The 17,914-nt window shown below is 44.1% G+C and overlaps 1 protein-coding gene across 4 annotated transcripts in view; it reads left to right on the top strand.

Moving 5' to 3' along the window:
• The first annotated feature begins 5,413 nt into the window (after nucleotides 1–5,413).
• The window catches only part of FBN1 (fibrillin 1), a 217,149-nt gene continuing 204,648 nt past the window's right edge, over nucleotides 5,414–17,914 (top strand). Inside the window, exons 1-2 of one of the 4 annotated variants that reach the window (XM_038418952.2) lie at nucleotides 5,414–5,465; nucleotides 6,213–6,498. In XM_038418952.2, coding sequence (XP_038274880.1) covers nucleotides 6,323–6,498 — 176 coding nt within the window. In that variant the 5' untranslated portion in view covers nucleotides 5,414–5,465; nucleotides 6,213–6,322. The other 3 variants (XM_043494228.1, XM_038418951.2, XM_038418953.2) reach the window with 3 other exon arrangements.

Genomic DNA, 17,914 nt, shown 5'->3' with positions numbered 1-17,914 from the left:
CTTCCTTATCTACTTTCTCTACATCAGTCATGATTTTATAGACCTCAATCATATCTCCCCTTAGCTATCTCTTTTCCAAGCTGAAAAGTCCCAGTCTTGTCAATCTCTCTTCATACGGAAGCTGTTCCATACTCCTAATCATTTTTGTTGCCCTTTGCTGAAACTTTTCCAATTCCAATATATCTTTTTTGAGATGGGGTGACCACATCTGCACACAGTATTCAAGATGTGGATGTACCATGGATTTGTATAGAGGCAACATGATATTTTCTGTCCTTTATCTTTCCCTTTCTTAATTATTCCCAGCATTCTGTTGGCTTTTTTGACTGCTGCTGCACACTGAGTGGATGTTTTCAGAGAACTATCCACAATGACTCCAAGATCTTTCTTGAGTGGTAACGGCTAATTTTAGACCCCATCATTTTATATGTATAGTTGGGATTATGCTTTCCAATGTGCATTACTTTGCATTTATCTACATTAAATTTCATCTGCCATTTTGTTGCCCAGTAACCCAGTTTTGAGAAATCCTTTTGTAGCTCTTTGCAGTCTGCCTGGGACTTCAACTATCTGGAGTAATTTTGTATCATCTGCAAATTTTGCTACCTCAGTGTTTACCCCTTTTTCCAGATCACTTATGAATATGTTGAATAGGACTGGTCCCAGTACAGACCCCTGGGGGACACCACTATTTACCTCTCTCCATTCTGAAAACTGACCATTTATACCTACGCTTTGTTTCCTATCTTTTAACCAGTTACCAATCCATGAGAGCACCTTCCCTCTTATCCTGTGGCAGCTTATTTGGCATAAGAGTCTTTGGTGAGGAACCTTGTCAAAGGCTTTCTGAAAATCTAAGTACACTATATCCACTGGATCCCCCTTGTCCACATGCTTGTTGACTCCCTCAAAGAATTCTAGTAGATTGGTGAGGCATGATTTCCCTTTACTAAAACCATGTTGACTCTTCCTCAACGAATTATGCTCATTTATATGTCTGACAATATTGTTCTTTATTATAGTTTCAACCAGTTTGCCCGATACTGAAGTCAGGCTTACAAGCCTGTAACTGCTGGGATCACCTCTGGAGCCCTTTTTAAAAATTGGCGTCACATTAGCTATCCTCCAGTCACCTGGTACAGAAGCTGATTTAAATGATAGGTTACGGACTACAGTTAGTAGTTCTGCAATTTCACATTTGAGTTCCTTCAGAACTCTTGGATGAATACCATCTGGTCCTGGTGTCTTATTGCTGTTTAATTTATCAATTTTTTTTCCAAAACATCCTCTAATGATACTCAATCTGGGACAGTTCCTCAGATCTGTCACCTAAAAAGATTAGATTAGAGTTGTAAGCAAAGTATGTAAAATATGCAATATGTAACCATACAAAGCTTTGCATTATTCTAATTATGTACTCATGGAAGAGATATAGCTTGCATTTACCTAATGCATACTTTGGGCAGGGATGGATACGTGAGGGTGGTTAGCTACTTGCTGTAAGGTTGTACATTGTCCATAATAAAACAGGTCAGTACTGTAATTAAGCTATCCTATATACCAAAACTTCTGTACTTACAAAACACAACTGAAAGCAAAGACTTTAGAAGACCCATTTTGTAATGTAGAACCACTCACAGTGGAATAGCTGGTTGAAACTGACAACCTGGAATATTTTCAGGTTTGAAAATCTAACATGTCTACAAAAATACTTATTAGCAAGGAGATGAATACATTCATATTTATTGTTTTCATGCTCAGGCCTTGTCTACACTACAGGGGAAATTCGATCTAAGCTACGCAATTTGAGTTACGTGAATAGCGTAACTCAAATCGACATAGCTTAGAGGTACTTACCATGGGGTCCACGCTACACGATGTCACTGGGAGATTCTCTCCCATAGACTCCCCCTACTCTTCTTGATCCGGTGGAGTACAGGAGTTGATGGGAGAGCAATCTGTGGTCGATTTAGCAGGTCTTCACTAGATCACTAAAGCAACCGCTGTTGCATCGATCACCACTTGTTGATCCCCCAGGAAGTGTAGACAAGCCCTAAGATGCTTGTGTGCTTTCAGTTGTGTTTTGTAAGTATAGAAGTTTTGATATATAGGATAGCTTAATTATAGTACTGACCTGTTTATGGACAATGAAATGAATCCAAAAAAGCATCAATAAATGGGTTAGGGAGGGGGAGTGAGATTAGGTTTTGTTTTGCAAGGTGATTTACGAAAATTGAAGTAATAAAAGTAACTACAGGAGCATGAATGGACACTATAAACCTTATCAACCACCGACGTGGCTACAAAAGTGCTACGCAGCCAGAGCTATTACAATTAAAGGGGAGACTGACTTCTGTTACTCTTTTAGGCCCTGATCTAAAGTTCACTGAAGTCAATGGAAGTCTGTTCCCTGCTGTTGGCTTTAGATCAGGCCTAGCGGGTGCAAGCTGTTAGCATCCAAACTTCCTATCAAAAGGGTATAATTCTATTTTTAGAACATCAGTGGGAGCTGTGCATAATATTATAAACATACATGGTGAGTCCTAAAATAAGCAGCTACTTGAGAATTTAGTTCCTAGAGGATTCTTACTCCTCTTAGAATGAAGCAGAATGTGGGCAGATCTTCCCTCTCATTTTAGTGATTTTCTATAGGCAGTTTGATTTATCAGTTAGTTGTATGGTTCTATGTGCCACACATCATCATAGCATAAGTTTATTCGTTTTATAATGATCTGATCTCTTTCTCTGGATTTCCCACTGCATCCTATCTTCTTTGTACCTATCTTTTAGTGTGTAAGCTCCCAAGAGCAGCAATTCTAGTTCTGCACCAAACCTGATACCAAGGGCTGACCAAGTATATATTGTATAGCAGGCAACCAGAAATGCAAAGCACTAATAATTAATCACACAGTCACCATGCTTCTCCGTTTTACAAGAAAGATTGCTTGAAAATCAGGAGAGACTTAATTTGTTGCTTGTGGGCCAAAAAGAATAATTCTATCAAGGCCAAGATTGTGCCACTTCTAAGTCTGGAAGAATGTGATATTGACTTTCCACAAAGGAAAAGCTTCTAGTTGTTGGCTTCACTGTTCTACTTAATAAGATTTAAAAAAAATTAATATCTGCTGCAGTTTTGGTCTCCTGGTTTGCCTTGTATTTCTGTACTTGGACTTCTCTATCTTCCAGTGACCCTAGTCCATATTTAAAAACAACGAGGAGTCCGCTGGCACCTTAAAGACTAACAGATTTATTTAGGCATAAGCTTTCGTGGGTAAAAAACCCACTTCTTTAGATACAGGGAGTGGAAATTACAGATGCAGACATTAATCTACTGACATCTGAAGAGAAAGGAGTTACCTTACACGTGGAGAACCAGTGGTGACGAGGCCAATTCAAGCGGGGGGATGTAGTCCACTCCCAATAATTGAGGAGGAGGTATCAATACCAGGAGAGGGAAAGTTGCTTTTGTAGTGAGCCAGACACTCCCAGTCCCTATTCAAGCCCAAATTAATAGTGTTAAATTTTCTAATGAATTTTAGTTCTGGAGTTTTTCTTTGAAGTCTGTTTTTGTTCAAGTACGGCTACTTTAAAATCTGTCATAGAATGTCCAGGCAGATTGAAGCAATTCAAGAGCAAGCGCTTTTATTCATTATTCAGCAACCTCCAAGGTAAAGTCAACATCTGTACTGTTTCCCTTATAAGGGAAATATAAATACCATTATGCTTCTAAGCCACTAAATCAGACTTAAAGTGCTGCACCTCCAGAATACATGATTTCAGACAGAGGCTGAGGAATCCACCTCTTTCAGTCTTTTTTTTTTCTCCCACGCAGTGGTGCTAGAATTATTTTTTTGTGGGGTGCTGCTGTATGTATTTGGTGTTTGTTATTACTACTTCAAGTCCTGGGGTGCAGCCAGGCGTGAAAACAAGTTGGAGAATTTACTGGTACACCAGAGTCCTGAGCAGGGGGTGTGGCCTCAACCAGAAGAGGCGTGGCCTTAACTGGAAGAAGCAGGGCCTTAAATCCGTGGGCCCTTTAAATCTTGATCAGCTGTGGTAGTGGTGGCTAGGAGTCCGGGGCCCTTTAAATCACCCCTGAGCTACCAGCTGCAGAGGTGGATGGGAACCCTGGGGCTTGGGGGCGATTTAAAGGGCCCAGGGCTCCAGCTGCCACTACCGAAGCGGAGCCCTGGGCCCTTTAAATCACTGAGGAGTCCTGGGGGCTCCCGGCTGCCACCGCTACCCCGGGGCTCTGGTAGAGCTTTAAAGGGCCTGGGGCTCCGCTGTGGTAGCGGCTGCCCAAGCCCTTTAAATCCCCCCCACCTGAGCCCTGGGGTAGTGGGGGCGGAGATTTAAAGGGCCGGGGCGGTAGCGAGGGCTGGAGCTGCGGGGCTCTTTAAATCCCTGCCAGAGCCCCACTGCCACTACTCCAGGGCTTCGGCAGCGGGGCTCTGGTGGGGATTTAAAGGGCTGGGGCGCTGGCAGCGGCTGGAGCTCCAGGACCCTTTGAGTCCCCACTGCAGCCCCGACACCCCTAACCCAGGGCTTTAACTTGCTGGCTGGGAAAGCAGGTCCCGGAATGGCGCACCGGCTCTTACCGCTACGCCGTACCGGCGTGCACCGGCTTACTTTCACCTCTGGATGCAGCTGCACCACTGTCCCCATCCCCAAATTGTTTGGCTGATGGGCCTAACTTTAACCTGATCCAACCTAGCAAGTTTCAGAGTAGCAGCCGTGTTAGTCTGTCTTCGCAAAAAGAAAAGGAGGACTTGTGGCACCTTAGAGACTAACACATTTGTTAGAGCATAAGCTTTCGTGAGCTACAGCTCACTTCATCGATGAATGCTGTAGCTCACGAAAGCTTATGCTCTAATAAATTTGTTAGTCTCTAAGGTGCCCCCCGTCCTGCTTTTCTTTTTTCAACCTCGCACGAAAGTCATCAGGCCACGTGTGAGTCCTAGTGCCCGGCTGGCACGCTGACCGCAGGCTGGGGCTTGGCTCAACGGGCAAGTCCTCTCCTCCTCCTGCCGCTGTACTCAGGCCCCGTTAGGTAGGGCAAGAACCCGATGCTTTCTGCAGGGCGTGGGGCCACCGAAAGCACCTAGCCCTGCAGGGCCGGTGTCCCGCTCCCCCCTCAACGCCGGGGGAAGAGCATCTGGGACCTTTCGGTCCTCGCTTTCCAGCGCGGAGGGAGGGTGGGAAGCAGGAGCTGCCGCTGGCCTCGGCCCACGGGGTCCCCCCCCCACCCCCTTCCCTGGGGCTCGCTGGCTGCCCGCAGGCCTCCAGGGCGCAGGTGCCGCCCGCCCTCACGGGCGAGGTTCGGCCGCCGTCTGGGCTCCCGGGCCTGGCACCCGAGCGCGCCTCGAGGAGCCGGGGGCGCGGGAGCCCCGCGGCCGGCCTCGGGAGCCGGGGTGGGGAGGGGAGGCCGGCTGCCCTGCCTCTCGCGAGACACAGCTGCGCGGACGGTACTTGAAGAGGAGGGGAGAGGGAGAGGGAGACGGGAAGGAGGGGGCCGCCGGAGCAGCGGTGGGTGCAGCGGCGGCGGCGGCGGCGGGAACGGCGGCGGCGGCAGCTCCAGTGGGTGAAGGCAGCGGGGTGGTGGTGGTGGGGCGGTCGGGGTTGTTTTTTTGTTTGTTTGTTTGTTTGTTTTTTTCCGGGTTGGTGTTGCGGCTGGGCACGGGTGTCAGCGCCCGCCCCGTGCCCGGCTCGCCCCCCAGCCTGACACCTCTCCCCTGCCGCCTTAGCCTCCCGGGTGCTTTGGTGCTGCTTTGCAAAGCCTGGCCAGGTTCATGCTTTGGAGAGCGTCCCGGCCCCAGAGCAGCCTCAGCAGCTGCAGCCGCCGCTCGGTGCGCTGGGCGGGCTGCGCAGCCCTGGCTGATGCTGTCGGAGGGAAGGTACGGCGAGGGGCGCGATGGGGAGCCCGCTGGCCAGCCCCGGCAGCCGCTTCGCGCCCTCCGCAGCGGGCAGTCGGAGAAGCCAGCCGGGGGGGGGGGGGGACGACGACACGGGACGGGGCTCTGCCGGGCTGCAGCCGGGGCGCCTGGGGAAGAGACGGGCTGCGCAGTGGCCGGGCGCCGGGGTAGGGCGAGCGGAGGAGCTACGCATGGCGCGCTGGGCAGATGGGGCTGGAGGTGGCCTGGGGAATGGCCGAGGTCTCGCTCCGTGTCACTGAAACCCCCTCTCCTCCCCTCCCCTCCGTTCTCCTCTTGCAGCTGATCGGGAGTCGGGCGGCTGGGACCTGCGGACTTAGGCGGCTGGGGAGGAAGGAGAAGCCGCTTGCAGCGCCCCGAGCCCCGGCGAGCCGCAGAAGGGAGGCGGCGCGATGCGGCTGGGTAGGCTGCTGAAGTTCGCCCTGGGATTTACAGTGCTTTTATCTTCCCGTACGAGCGAAGGTGCTGAAGGGAATTTGGAGGCTGATAGCGTGAAGGAAACCAGAGCCAGCAGAGCCAAGAGGAGAGGACAAGGAGGAGGCGGAGGAGGGCACGATGCGCTCAAAGGGTAATTGGATGGGGGGGGGCGGACCACGGGGTGTTTGTACATAACAGAACCTGGTGCACCTTAAAGCTAGACGTGGATTTACTGTGAAGTGGCGCCATCCTTGGGACTTGTTAGTGTTTTCGCAGCGTCCAGTTCCCGCAGTGGGCTTCAGCGAAAGGGAGGTCAGAGGTCCGAGAGTTTGGGACACCTTCGATTGTTACAGTAGAAGAAAAGCCCCTGTTATTACCCAGCCCGGTGAGAGCTAGTGCAGTTGGGATGGTACTTTCCTTGGCGCCGCTGAAGTTGAAAGGAGGCAAGATCTGGCTGTCACTGTTCTCTTATGTTTAGGGAGGATTTGGGGTGGACTATACTCCCCCCAAATCAAGCTCCGAGTGTGGGGTAGTGGTTCCTGTTGATCTGCAACATCCTGCCCTCACCTATTAAATACAGTAAAAGGGTGTGATCATGCTGACAAAAGCAAGGAAAGCCCAAGCTAAGGCTGTGGCCGAGATCCCTGCTGCTCTGTCCTTAGTTGCTCGTAGACATACCATGTGCACTACACTACACACAGAGCACAACAGGACTGGTAAGGACAAGTTTTCGGCCTGATTCTGCATTCCCTATGCGCCCAAAACTTCCAGGAACTTTAGTGGAAGATTTGGATGAACCAGGGTTGTACAATCCAGTCTTTGCTTTTTTGATAACTGTTAATTTTAACTCATATTAAAGATTATTATATTTTAATGTTTTGTTTGTTAATTTAACTTCTAGAAAAGAAAATAGAAAAACCTCCACTCCCATTTTAAAGAATAATTAGGGCCAGTCCATCATTCCTTGTTCACACAGGACTCCCATTGTTTGCCTAAAAAAGAATGCCCATAACTCCTGAATTGATTCTTTTCAGATCAATTATGGGCTGTCATGCCTATGTAGACCATTTTGTAATAGGTATCATTGCTCATTTGGTACCATTGTGGTCTGATGTATAAAATATGTACCATTCTCACAATGCCATTCTTCTGGAGCTATTAATATCTAGTATTAGTAGCTACATTGACATGTGCCCTAAGTACTCCTAAGTGTAATAAAATCATGGTGAAATGTCACGGTGCCGTCTTAATAGTTTATTTTCAATATTAAAGATTTCAGCCTGTAAAACAAAATATCTTTAAAAATGCTGAAACAACACATTTCAAAACTTAATTGTTTTGTTACATGGGAAACCTCAAAATAATACCTCATCACTGTATGGATGTGTAATGTGGATTCCTGCCCCATCACCAGGGCAAAATTCTCAACAGTTGAAAATAGAGTTTATATGAATGTTCTGATACAAGCCTAGCTATATCTATATTAGCAGGCACCACAAATGAGCTGAATTCTGCAGTCTTTAATCTTGCAAATATTTCTCTTGAAATCAGTGGGAGTTTTGCCTGAGTGAGAAGTGCAAGGTTGGTCCTTATACTTTTTCCTTATTTCATTATTTGCCTAATAAGGAAACATTACGGTTTTATTCTCAGAGGGTTAGATGCATGGAATTCATTCTTTTGCCAAATTATGCATATAATGATCATGACGTATATCTATATGTAAGTGTGCAAAGTGGTAATTTTATAGTTCCTTGGTGAGGAGATATCTCAAGTTACTTCATCCTTTCTGGGCATCATCTTGCAAAAAAAACATAGTCAAGTGATCAGTGTTTACTCATCCAAATAGTCTCAACAACCTGGGTTTGCATGGTCAGACCATCTTGTTTTACTTCCAGGTGTCTTGTCACCGGAGAGATAGCTGGGCAGTGCACATTCTGGCACTTCTTACTTGGGCAAAACTGCTATTGATGGCAAGACTGCAAGCAAAGATTGCAGAGATAATTGTAAATAATAAAAGCTCTTAAAGGGTTAGAGAATTACTTTTCAGACAGATAATTACTATTCGTACTATGACTTTCAACTGTTTTTTCCCCCCTTTGCATAATTTGGGTTCTGAGTTAAAGTATCAAGTTGAAAAACGCTATTACTTAATCATGGGGCCAAATTCTGCCTTCTAGTACATGTGTTGTCGTCAGTGGGAGTTGCATGTGTGTATTGGAAGACACAATTGCTTTGTTGAAAATAACCATCACTGTCTTTTTGTGGGTTGTTTAGAAAGTAATAAAAAAAGAACAAACAGTTGCAACAGCTTTTTCAAAGTTGATATTGTAAGTGTTGTAAGTGTTGATTACTGCTGAAAACTGAAGAAATAGCCCAACTGTCTAGTCCTGTGATTTGCTTCATGAGTTAGACATCTTTTATTTATAAAATATGTTGCAGCAATTGCATAAGAAATATTTGTGAGTGAGTTAATGTATTTTAGACAACACGAGATTTTAGAGTTAACAGCAACATTAGTTTTAGACATTCCATTTGACCATGGCTTGGTTAATTATTTGGAATATTACAATTCTGATTTAGTGCCCTGGAAAGCAGATACTTAACAAGCTTATAGCATTTTGCCAAAGGGTCTGATCCAGTAAAACACAAAACAAATCATTAGTTCATTCAGTCATTATTAGTCCCTTTTTTGCACCTCATACTTAAGGCCGACAGTAAAAAGTGACCAAATTGTTTAAGCAGTTGGAAATCTTTTCTTCTCTTAGCCATATAAACATCCTTATCATTGTTATGAAAAGTCCTGTTGGACATTTCCAATTTGGAAAACACAAGGACATTCTTTGGTGTGGCAGTCTAACGTACAAAATGAGTTTCTTAAAAAGAGCTGTCATTTTAACAGACAGGGTTGGGGTTAATTCTGTGGAAATCCATATGGAAAATAGGCACTGAGTATATAGGAATTGCAGGTACATTAGACAGAGAATAAGTGGTTGTTAAATAGACTTAAAACATGATTAGAAAATTCACTTGACTTAGGAGAAGACACATTCACATTATTTTTCTCGTTTGTCCATCAGTACAAATATCTTTTTGGAGCTCTGAGGATTATAATATAAATCATAATAGTAGACTTCATTTTCATGTTACTATAGTTCAGATAGCTCTTTTTGGGGGGGGGGGGGGGCAAGTAAGTCTGAATCTGGTTTTACAGTGTTTTCTGCTATTGATTGTCAGTGCATGGACATGGGAGCCTCCTGAAAGATTTTCAGAGGAAAAAATTGTAGTTAGTGTTTGGTTAAACTAACACTGAAAAGCATGTAGCTTTTAAAAATATTAAGATTCTATGGGCAGATGTTGGTTTTATATGTAAAGAATACAACTAGGGTTTACTGTTAATTTGTATCTAATTTCATACTAATTCTGTATTTTATTGTACGTTTAAAGTTGGTTATTTTCTTTCTCACTATCATTGTTTCATTGGTTATGCTGATGAGATGGCTGAAAGCTAGAAGAGGACTTTAACTGGAGCAGATCCTCCTCTATGTTAGCCTGAGCTTTAAGACTTAAAGCCTGCTGCTTATCCTGTAACTTAGAATTCTGACTCAGCCATTATGCCATTGAGCAAATGGCATTTTAGCAAAAGCTGAATCCCTTGTGTTTTTAAATCAGTTCCTCTAATCTAACATGCATGTTTACACGCTAGTTTCATATTGACAGGTTTCAGAGTAGCAGCCGTGTTAGTCTGTATTCGCAAAAAGAAAAGGAGTACTTGTGGCACCTTAGAGACTAATAAATTTGTTAGTCTCTAAGGTGCCACAAGTACTCCTTTTCTTTTTAGTTTCATATTGTTGTTAGTTGATCAGAAAACTATTATCAAGATAGTAACTGTTTTTTCAGAAAGTATAATTTTGATTTTTCTGTGTTAGTTTCCCCATCCAAATACATAGGTCTGTTTACCATGTTGCCGTAACTCTGAAATCCATTATGATTTGCCTGATAGCATGTTTAAAATAATAAACACCTTATGTGTGTGTGTATAGATTTTTTTTTTTCATCCAGATGCGTCCCAAGAGCTTTAAAGAGTGTTAGTATATTATATTGCAAGGGTCTTATCCTGTAACCATTGAACTCCTAAAACTCTCACTGTTGTCATTTGAAGTTTTGCCCAAGTAAGTACTGCAGGACTGGGCCTCCAATGGGAAGCTTCCTAAATAATATACATTTGAAGAACATGATGTGTAAACTGAACCCTTGGATATAAAGTAAAAGTCAATTTATTTCTTATGATCTGGTCCCTTCTGGACTTAATGACAGAGATATATTTTGTTTTGTTATGGTTATCTACATTGATTAGCATTTCTCCCCAAAATGAGGCAAAGACCTTGTAACTTTAAAAAAAAAAAAAAAAGTGGTTGTTTGCTTCCTCTCAAAGTATAAGGTGGATGAGGGTAATACCTAGCTTGGTAATCTAGGTAGTAATACCTAGGGTAATACCTAGCTTCAATCAGTTGAAACTGAAATTTTAAAATGACTAAGCTTTCTTTGAGGTAGCTGAACCATGAGATAACAGATTATTCTAAAGACCATAATTAAATACATTCATACTAGAACTGTACGGTTTTTTTTTTAAATTGGAAATAATAGTGAATATTACAGAACAGAATAGTTGGCACTGATCTAATTCATGAAACTCTGAGTGAAACAAATGAAACTCTCCTACAGCAGATTATTATCCTTTTGGGATTAAATGTTGCTTACCTTATTCCTGAAAGCAAGATGCACTGGTTTTACAGGGGCTAAATAAACTTGAATAAACCAGGCAGGATTTGGTCTTTCATTTGCATCACTGCTCACTGAAATAAAATAAGTCTTATAAATCTATAACATAATTCCAGTTTTCTAATATATAATTAAGGCTTCTGGTTTTCATTTAAAACCAATACTTGCCACTAAAAACCTGCTGAAGAAAAGCAGAGTTACCGTACTGGTAAATATTGGTTTATACTGAAAACCTCAAACATTTTTCTTACCACTTCTGGCCTACACACCTCTGGCTGTCCATTTATGCCACACCCAGTCAGTGTCCAACTCTGGACCTGAGTTAAACTGAAAGCTGAAAACTTTGAATTGGGAACAAAGTGAAAAGAATGTAAATGCAGGGCAAATTGGGTCTTTTGGCTTCAGAGATGTTTGCTAGTATATATCTCATGTAAATTGCAGCACTTAAGAGGGAACACCAACAACTTGAAATCTGGCCAATTAAAAAAATAAACAATCTCTCTCTCTATATCTATATCTATAAATACACAATGTGATAGCAACCAGTCTGTGTTTGGTGGCTTACAAACAGGAGAGGAAGGCATAGTTCAAGTCCAATAGATCTTAGAATTTAAAGCCAATATGTATGCTGGATTCCAATACTGGCAGATCCTGAGGCAGAATTAAGGCCTTTGACAGTTAAAGGTAGTTTCAGGTACTACACTTGTCCCTGAGTCTACTTGCCATTGATGGTGGTTGTTACAATTACATTTTCCTGTATATGAATTGAGGTTTAATTCAGGACAGAATGAAATGAGTGAAGAGATTTTTGGCTTAGTCCCTAATACACATGTGGGTCCCCTTGTGCCTAAAAAACAAAGTATGATACCATTTGATAAAGGTGTGAAGTGGGATTTGGGAAGCATATACAAAGCCCTGCATGAAAGCATGTGCAAAGTCTACCTTTGCTGTGGCTAGTGCTAACCAGTGCCAACACTTTCTTGAGCATGAAAATTTAAGAAAACAAGAAATCACATTTAATCCTTGATAATACAGATGTCTTCCTCTGTGTGCTGTGTTTAATTAGACTGTTTGTTTTTTTTTATTAAAATATTTATTTTTCCGTGAATTTAGTGAAAGTTGTCTGATAGCCCTGGAGTCCTCTATTCACAGCCAGTAGCATTGCAAGTATCCCCACGCCAGTATGTCAGTCTTGTTCTGGAGCTTCTAGGGGTGAGAGAGTAATTCAGTCTCCAGATCCATGAGATCCTTGTGCTCTCCATTTATACTTCTAATTATTGTGGTGTGACCATCAGCTCTCTCTAAACTGGATCCACAAGACACCCCAAAGATCCTGCTTTGTGATCTGTATTGGCAGATTCCTGGTCCTGTGGGGATCACAGTTTAGGATCGGGGACCCAGCCAAATAATTTCAGGCAGATCACTGAAAAGCAATCAAGGCCATACCATGAAGGGCTGTATTCCGACCAGCAAATGATCCGGAGGCTATATATTCCATTACGAAACCCCTGAGCCACCCTGCTCCCCAGCATGTCTGTCTGTCTGTCTTCTATCAAACGTAGATGTTTTAACTGGACTCTGAGACAGGGCACAAATATCTTTTGACATGCTTGTTGTGTATTATTTGATAGTTGAGCCAGAAATCCTCAATTGAAAAAAATAAGTTATTCTATAGGTTCTCAGTAATAAATCGTAACTAGAACAGAGAGTGTAAACAGACTATAGTAAACGGAATACAGCCCAGCTGCTCTGTGATACAAGATGAAACATGGCTGTAACGTAAATATTGTAAAACTGGCTCCGGACAATCAGGTGAAGCCTGATCACCAAGTACCACTTTGCCAGGAAGACCCTTTGATGTGCAGATCAAGGTGAGATTGTTTTGCCTGCTTAATTGACTGCACAGGATAGACCATGGCAGGCTGCCTAGCAGGCTGCAAGGTGGGGGTCACAACTGACCATTGGGCAAGGTATTTGATTGGACCATCTTCTGCCTGTCCAACAGGCTGGGGGTTTCATGATGTGTTGGCTAGCCCTGTAGCCTGGAAAGTGAAACACAGTAGTCTGTCATGGATTAGGAAAGGTCACGTGCAAGGCTGGCTACATGTGACCAAGTGATTGGCAGGTCAGAAGTGGGGTCATGCAAGGATTTCTGTTTACAGGGCTAGATATGTAATGGGACTTGAATCTGTTTCTACGTGCCTGTTCCACTGCGTCATTTTCCTGTGGGGATGTGCAGGGTGTATATGTAGGGTATTGGCTTTTCATGGTTTGGTATTCATGTGTGTGTTATGGCTTCTGATTTTGTATTAGTGTCTTTTTTTTTTTTTATTGCCTGTATTGCCTTGCCCATAGGACTGTACCTTTTGATTTGTGTCCATCTGCAGACAGTTTATTTGCTGTAGTTCACCATGTTAGGTCAGATGGGCAGTGCTCACCCAAAGAAGGGTGAGTGGTAACCCGTGCATAGAAACTGCATGCTTAGTTGGAATGGGGCTGAAGGAAGAGTAACAGTCGCAGAATAATCTGATTGTAGTAACCTGCTTGGAAGTTGGAGGGAGGTGCACAGGTTGTAGGAAGGAAGAGTTTGGAGAACGCACCAGAAAGCCAGTCTGTGTGCACGTGGCTGGAATTGTAACTGAAGTTGCAGCACCTGTTTATAGTTTTTAATAAAGACAGTTTAGTTTTAGAAACATGGAGGCCACTCATTGTATTACCCAGCACGTGGTACATGAAATACTGATCATTCTTGGTTGGAGTCAGTCTGCATGCCACTTGCTAGATTCAGCTTGACCTCCATATGGTTGTCTCATTACCCAGGCAAAATACTCTGCGTGGGGCTGAACACACCTATTCCGGGTACTTTGGACCTGTATTTAGGCTCAAGGACCTTAGGCAGCCCAAGCCAAATGTCCCTTCTACCTCCTCCAAAGAGACTTATAAGGACTTGGCAATTTGATGTAGGCCTATCTACCCTCTTACATTGGCTGTTGAATAAAGTTGCAGCCTTTGTTTTCTGCTCGGGTTCATTTGTCCCCTCACTGGCATGCTGCCATTCAGCAAAAGTGTTGCTTAGTTAGTACAAAGAGTGTCTTGTTTGTTATGACTTGTGTTCCATATTTAACTCTGCATGGACTTTAACAAAAGTTTTCATTTGGGGTCATTTTGGACACATCTGTGCATTTAGATGCATCTGATTACTAGCACACTGACAACATGGGGACCTAACAAAAGCACTGTTGAACTGTTTCCATAACGAAGCAAAAGAGAACTCCTCCTTTCCATAGAAATGTACTGAGAAAAGACACATGGGCCATGTCCTACCACTGTTTGGAAAAACCCTCATAAGAATTAGTGAACTTCGACTCATAGAGGCCCCCAGGAATCATTCTGGGGTGGGGGAGTAATTTTTATTCTTCCCACCCCTCCCACACCAAGCTGGAAGTGGGATCTTCTTCCCCTAAACCTTTAGATATCTGAAGATCCATGAGGAACCCTGGACACACAGAGGTGGTTGAGACATGTAGGCGACAGCCTCCTGCATAGAACATTTTTTTGTTTTTGTTTTTTTGCTCCTCCCCATGTCTAAAGTGAACTACGAAGTACCTTTCAATAGCTCTTCTTGAGAGCTCCAGCTCAGGCCAATTACTATGCTCTGTAATACCATTTGATGTCTTACAGGACATAAAACCTTAGGAGTAATATTCTCCCCTTGTTTGGTGACTGGAAGTCACTTTGGGCCCGTTCCTGGGTCAAACAGAATGGAATGCACAAAAGGTGAGAGATCCACCTGGATTGCACAGCTGCTGCGGCTAAACCACTTCTGAGGAGGAAGGAAGCACTCCCCAGATGAGTCCATATAATGTATATGTAGCTGCACATCCTTCCCCTGCGTCTCTTCTTAGGGCCACAAACTCATCTCAGACTGTCCTATTTCATGTGGACCTCTTTGTCCTTGGATTGGGGAAGGAGGAGTGTGGAAAGCAGGTTCCTTTATGGCTGGACAGCAGTCCGCTAGAGAGAGATGCTGAATGGGAGCACGTGCCTCAAAGACAATGGCTTGGTTGACAACTCCAAAGCTAAAGATGGTTGATTTCCCTTCCTATGGCTGTTGGAGGTGGGATGGGTTTAGGGTGACCAGATGTCCCGATTTTCAGGTCTTTTTTTCTTATATAGGCTCCTATTACCCCCATCCCCCACCCCGTCCTGATTTTTCACACTTGCTGTCTGGTCACCCTTGATGGGCTAAAGTAGAGTGTCCACTAGCAGCAGTCCTTTCCCACTCCTCCATACCAGACATATTTAATTTACTTAGCAATATTGTTCCTGTGGGGTTTTTTATTTAAACTGCAGGAACTCAAAACCACAAGTCCTCTCAACCTTAGACTGGCCTAAAAATCACTGGGCTTGGGGAGGAAGTTCAGGCACATTTTCAAAGGTATGAACAGCAATTAGGTGCCTAGCTCCTATTGACTTTCAATGGCAGGGAGGTTCTCAAGGGCCAGTTGTGCCTTTGAAAATCTCTCCCAAAATCATGCCTGGATTTTGAGCTTCCCCTGCCTCTCCACTGCGCCCAACATGTTTCCAACTTGAAAATTCAACCTTCAGAGCATACAAAGTGTGTGCACACAAATTCAGGTCCCCTTTCCCCTGTTCACCTGCTCCCTGACTTACTCCTTTCCCTTCCATCTCTAGCCTGCGGGGGTAGGGTGGATTCCCTTGGACTCTTTCCTCCAACCCCTTCCCCCCCCCACCTTCATGCCCTGTGGTGGAGGTGAGACTGCTGCTGCTGTCCTCAGAGAGGCTGCTCTGCTCTGCAGTGTTGAGCTTTGCCTGCTCTGCTCAGAGTACGCAAGATGTGTGCAAGCAGCCTCTAGTGGCCGAAGTGGGAAATGCCATGCAAATCCCGCAAAATTCCTGAGCTGCTTCTGTTTCCTTGTGAGACTGTAAGAGGCTCCCACAATTGACCCCAATCGCTGGCAACCAGATTGTGAATGTTGGCAATGGTGCAGAGACCTTCACCTAGTCCCTCCCTTTGTCCCTGGCTGGACCTACATCAGGGTGACTACAGACATCTGCCTTGCCCTAAAAGGTGAGGTGAGAGGAAGGATTTGAGGTATGCCATCCCTTGAACATGTCTATAGTTCTTGCGCATAGAATGCATGGGAGACCCTTCGTTCCCTTTTATGGACCATGCTTGGTTGGCCCAGGATGCCATTAGTTTCCATGGCATGCTGGGGCTCATGTGCCTCATATCACCACATAAATTGGGTCTAGGGCTGGACCCACGGGACATTAGCATGTAGAACAATGAGAGAATGTGCCTAAGAATTTGCCATTCTATGGCTACGTGTGAGAACAATGCATGGCTGTCAGGTCAGATGAATCTGTCCCTGCAAAATGATGACAGGAAGATTCCGTGAACCAGTGTAGCAGAGTCCCCATGATGTCAAATACCATCACCCAATTGCTGTATTTTAGCGGGCACAGTGTGATCGGAGCTGGGGTTTGCAGGATGTTCAGTGTTGCTGAAGGAAAGATCTTGCTGGTCATTTGAGCTCCTGACATGCGCATTGGCCTCAGGACTGCAGAGCCAAGGACACCCCTGGAGCTACTAAGTCTGTTCTTTCCTCAGCTGAACTGAGCCAAGATTCTGGGACAGTAGTGCTGTCCTGTGAGAGTGAGGAATAATTATCGTGTTAAACTCATTGCACGGCACAGACAGACCACACTCTCACACTACAGGGGAAGAAAATCACACAGGATCTCTTATGACTGTCTATGTCACACATACATGTGCATGAAAAATGGCACAAGATTTTGGTGACATGGGGAGATGCTTAATATCTTTATGGGATAATAAGCACTGTGGCTGAGCACTCTGGTTGTTTGTACTGAAACCTGAATGCTCTCATGGATTTCTCATCTACACTGCTGTTATAAGTTTTCAACGTACTCTCCCCCTTCCTCCACCCCAGCATCTTAGGTGGACCAAGATCTTAGTTAGACAAAGCACAATGATAAAAATGTCTCTTTGCTTGAGCATGATAATTGGCAAAACTAGTTTTTAATTATCAGTCGGATGTGTGAAAATCAGCTATCATGGAAATACATGTTTTTAAAGCTCTAGTTCATTGCTTAAAAGTTTTGTTGGAGTTGAGGGAGTAGGTTAAGCCTGGACTAAAACTTCAGGGCCAAGTCAACAGTCAAAGGAGCTACCCATGAGCTGTTAAATGTGCCCCACCGCAGGAAGCTGGGGAGCTCTGCACGCAGATAGGCACACACAGGTGTCCGCAAAGCTATTTTACAGTAAAAGGTAATGATATGAAGGCTTTAAACAGGGTAATAAGGCCAACCCTGCATATATTTAGAATTCTTTAGTGGCGTTTACTGGCATATTGGATATACTTTAACACACTGAGCCAAATTTGTAAAGGCCAGGCACTTTTAACTGCATGTGTGAATGTGAACACTTAGCCAAAGACCTCATTTCCATTCATAATTAAGTACCATGTTTAAGTGGTCAGTTTTGTTTCTGCAATTACTTTTGGGTGCAGTGTTTGCAGGCACCAACTTTGCTCAGAAAAGGAGGAGACTGGATGGAGGCCCCTTTACAAATCTGGCCTGTAATATTAGTTTGATTTTTATCTTTGGCACCAGGAAACTGCCTTTTTACATGAAGCATATGCCTACTGTTTGAGCTAAGGAATTAAGAAAAGACCATTCTTAACATCAACAAACTTTTCCTTGAAAATAAGAGTACAGGTGCATTTTTTTTTTTGTGGTAG

This window comes from Dermochelys coriacea, chromosome 10 (genome assembly GCF_009764565.3).
Source record: "Dermochelys coriacea isolate rDerCor1 chromosome 10, rDerCor1.pri.v4, whole genome shotgun sequence".
In the NCBI taxonomy this organism is placed as follows: domain Eukaryota; kingdom Metazoa; phylum Chordata; order Testudines; family Dermochelyidae; genus Dermochelys; species Dermochelys coriacea.
Note: the sequence above shows the minus strand (reverse complement) of the source record. Positions and strands in the feature narration are given on the sequence as shown.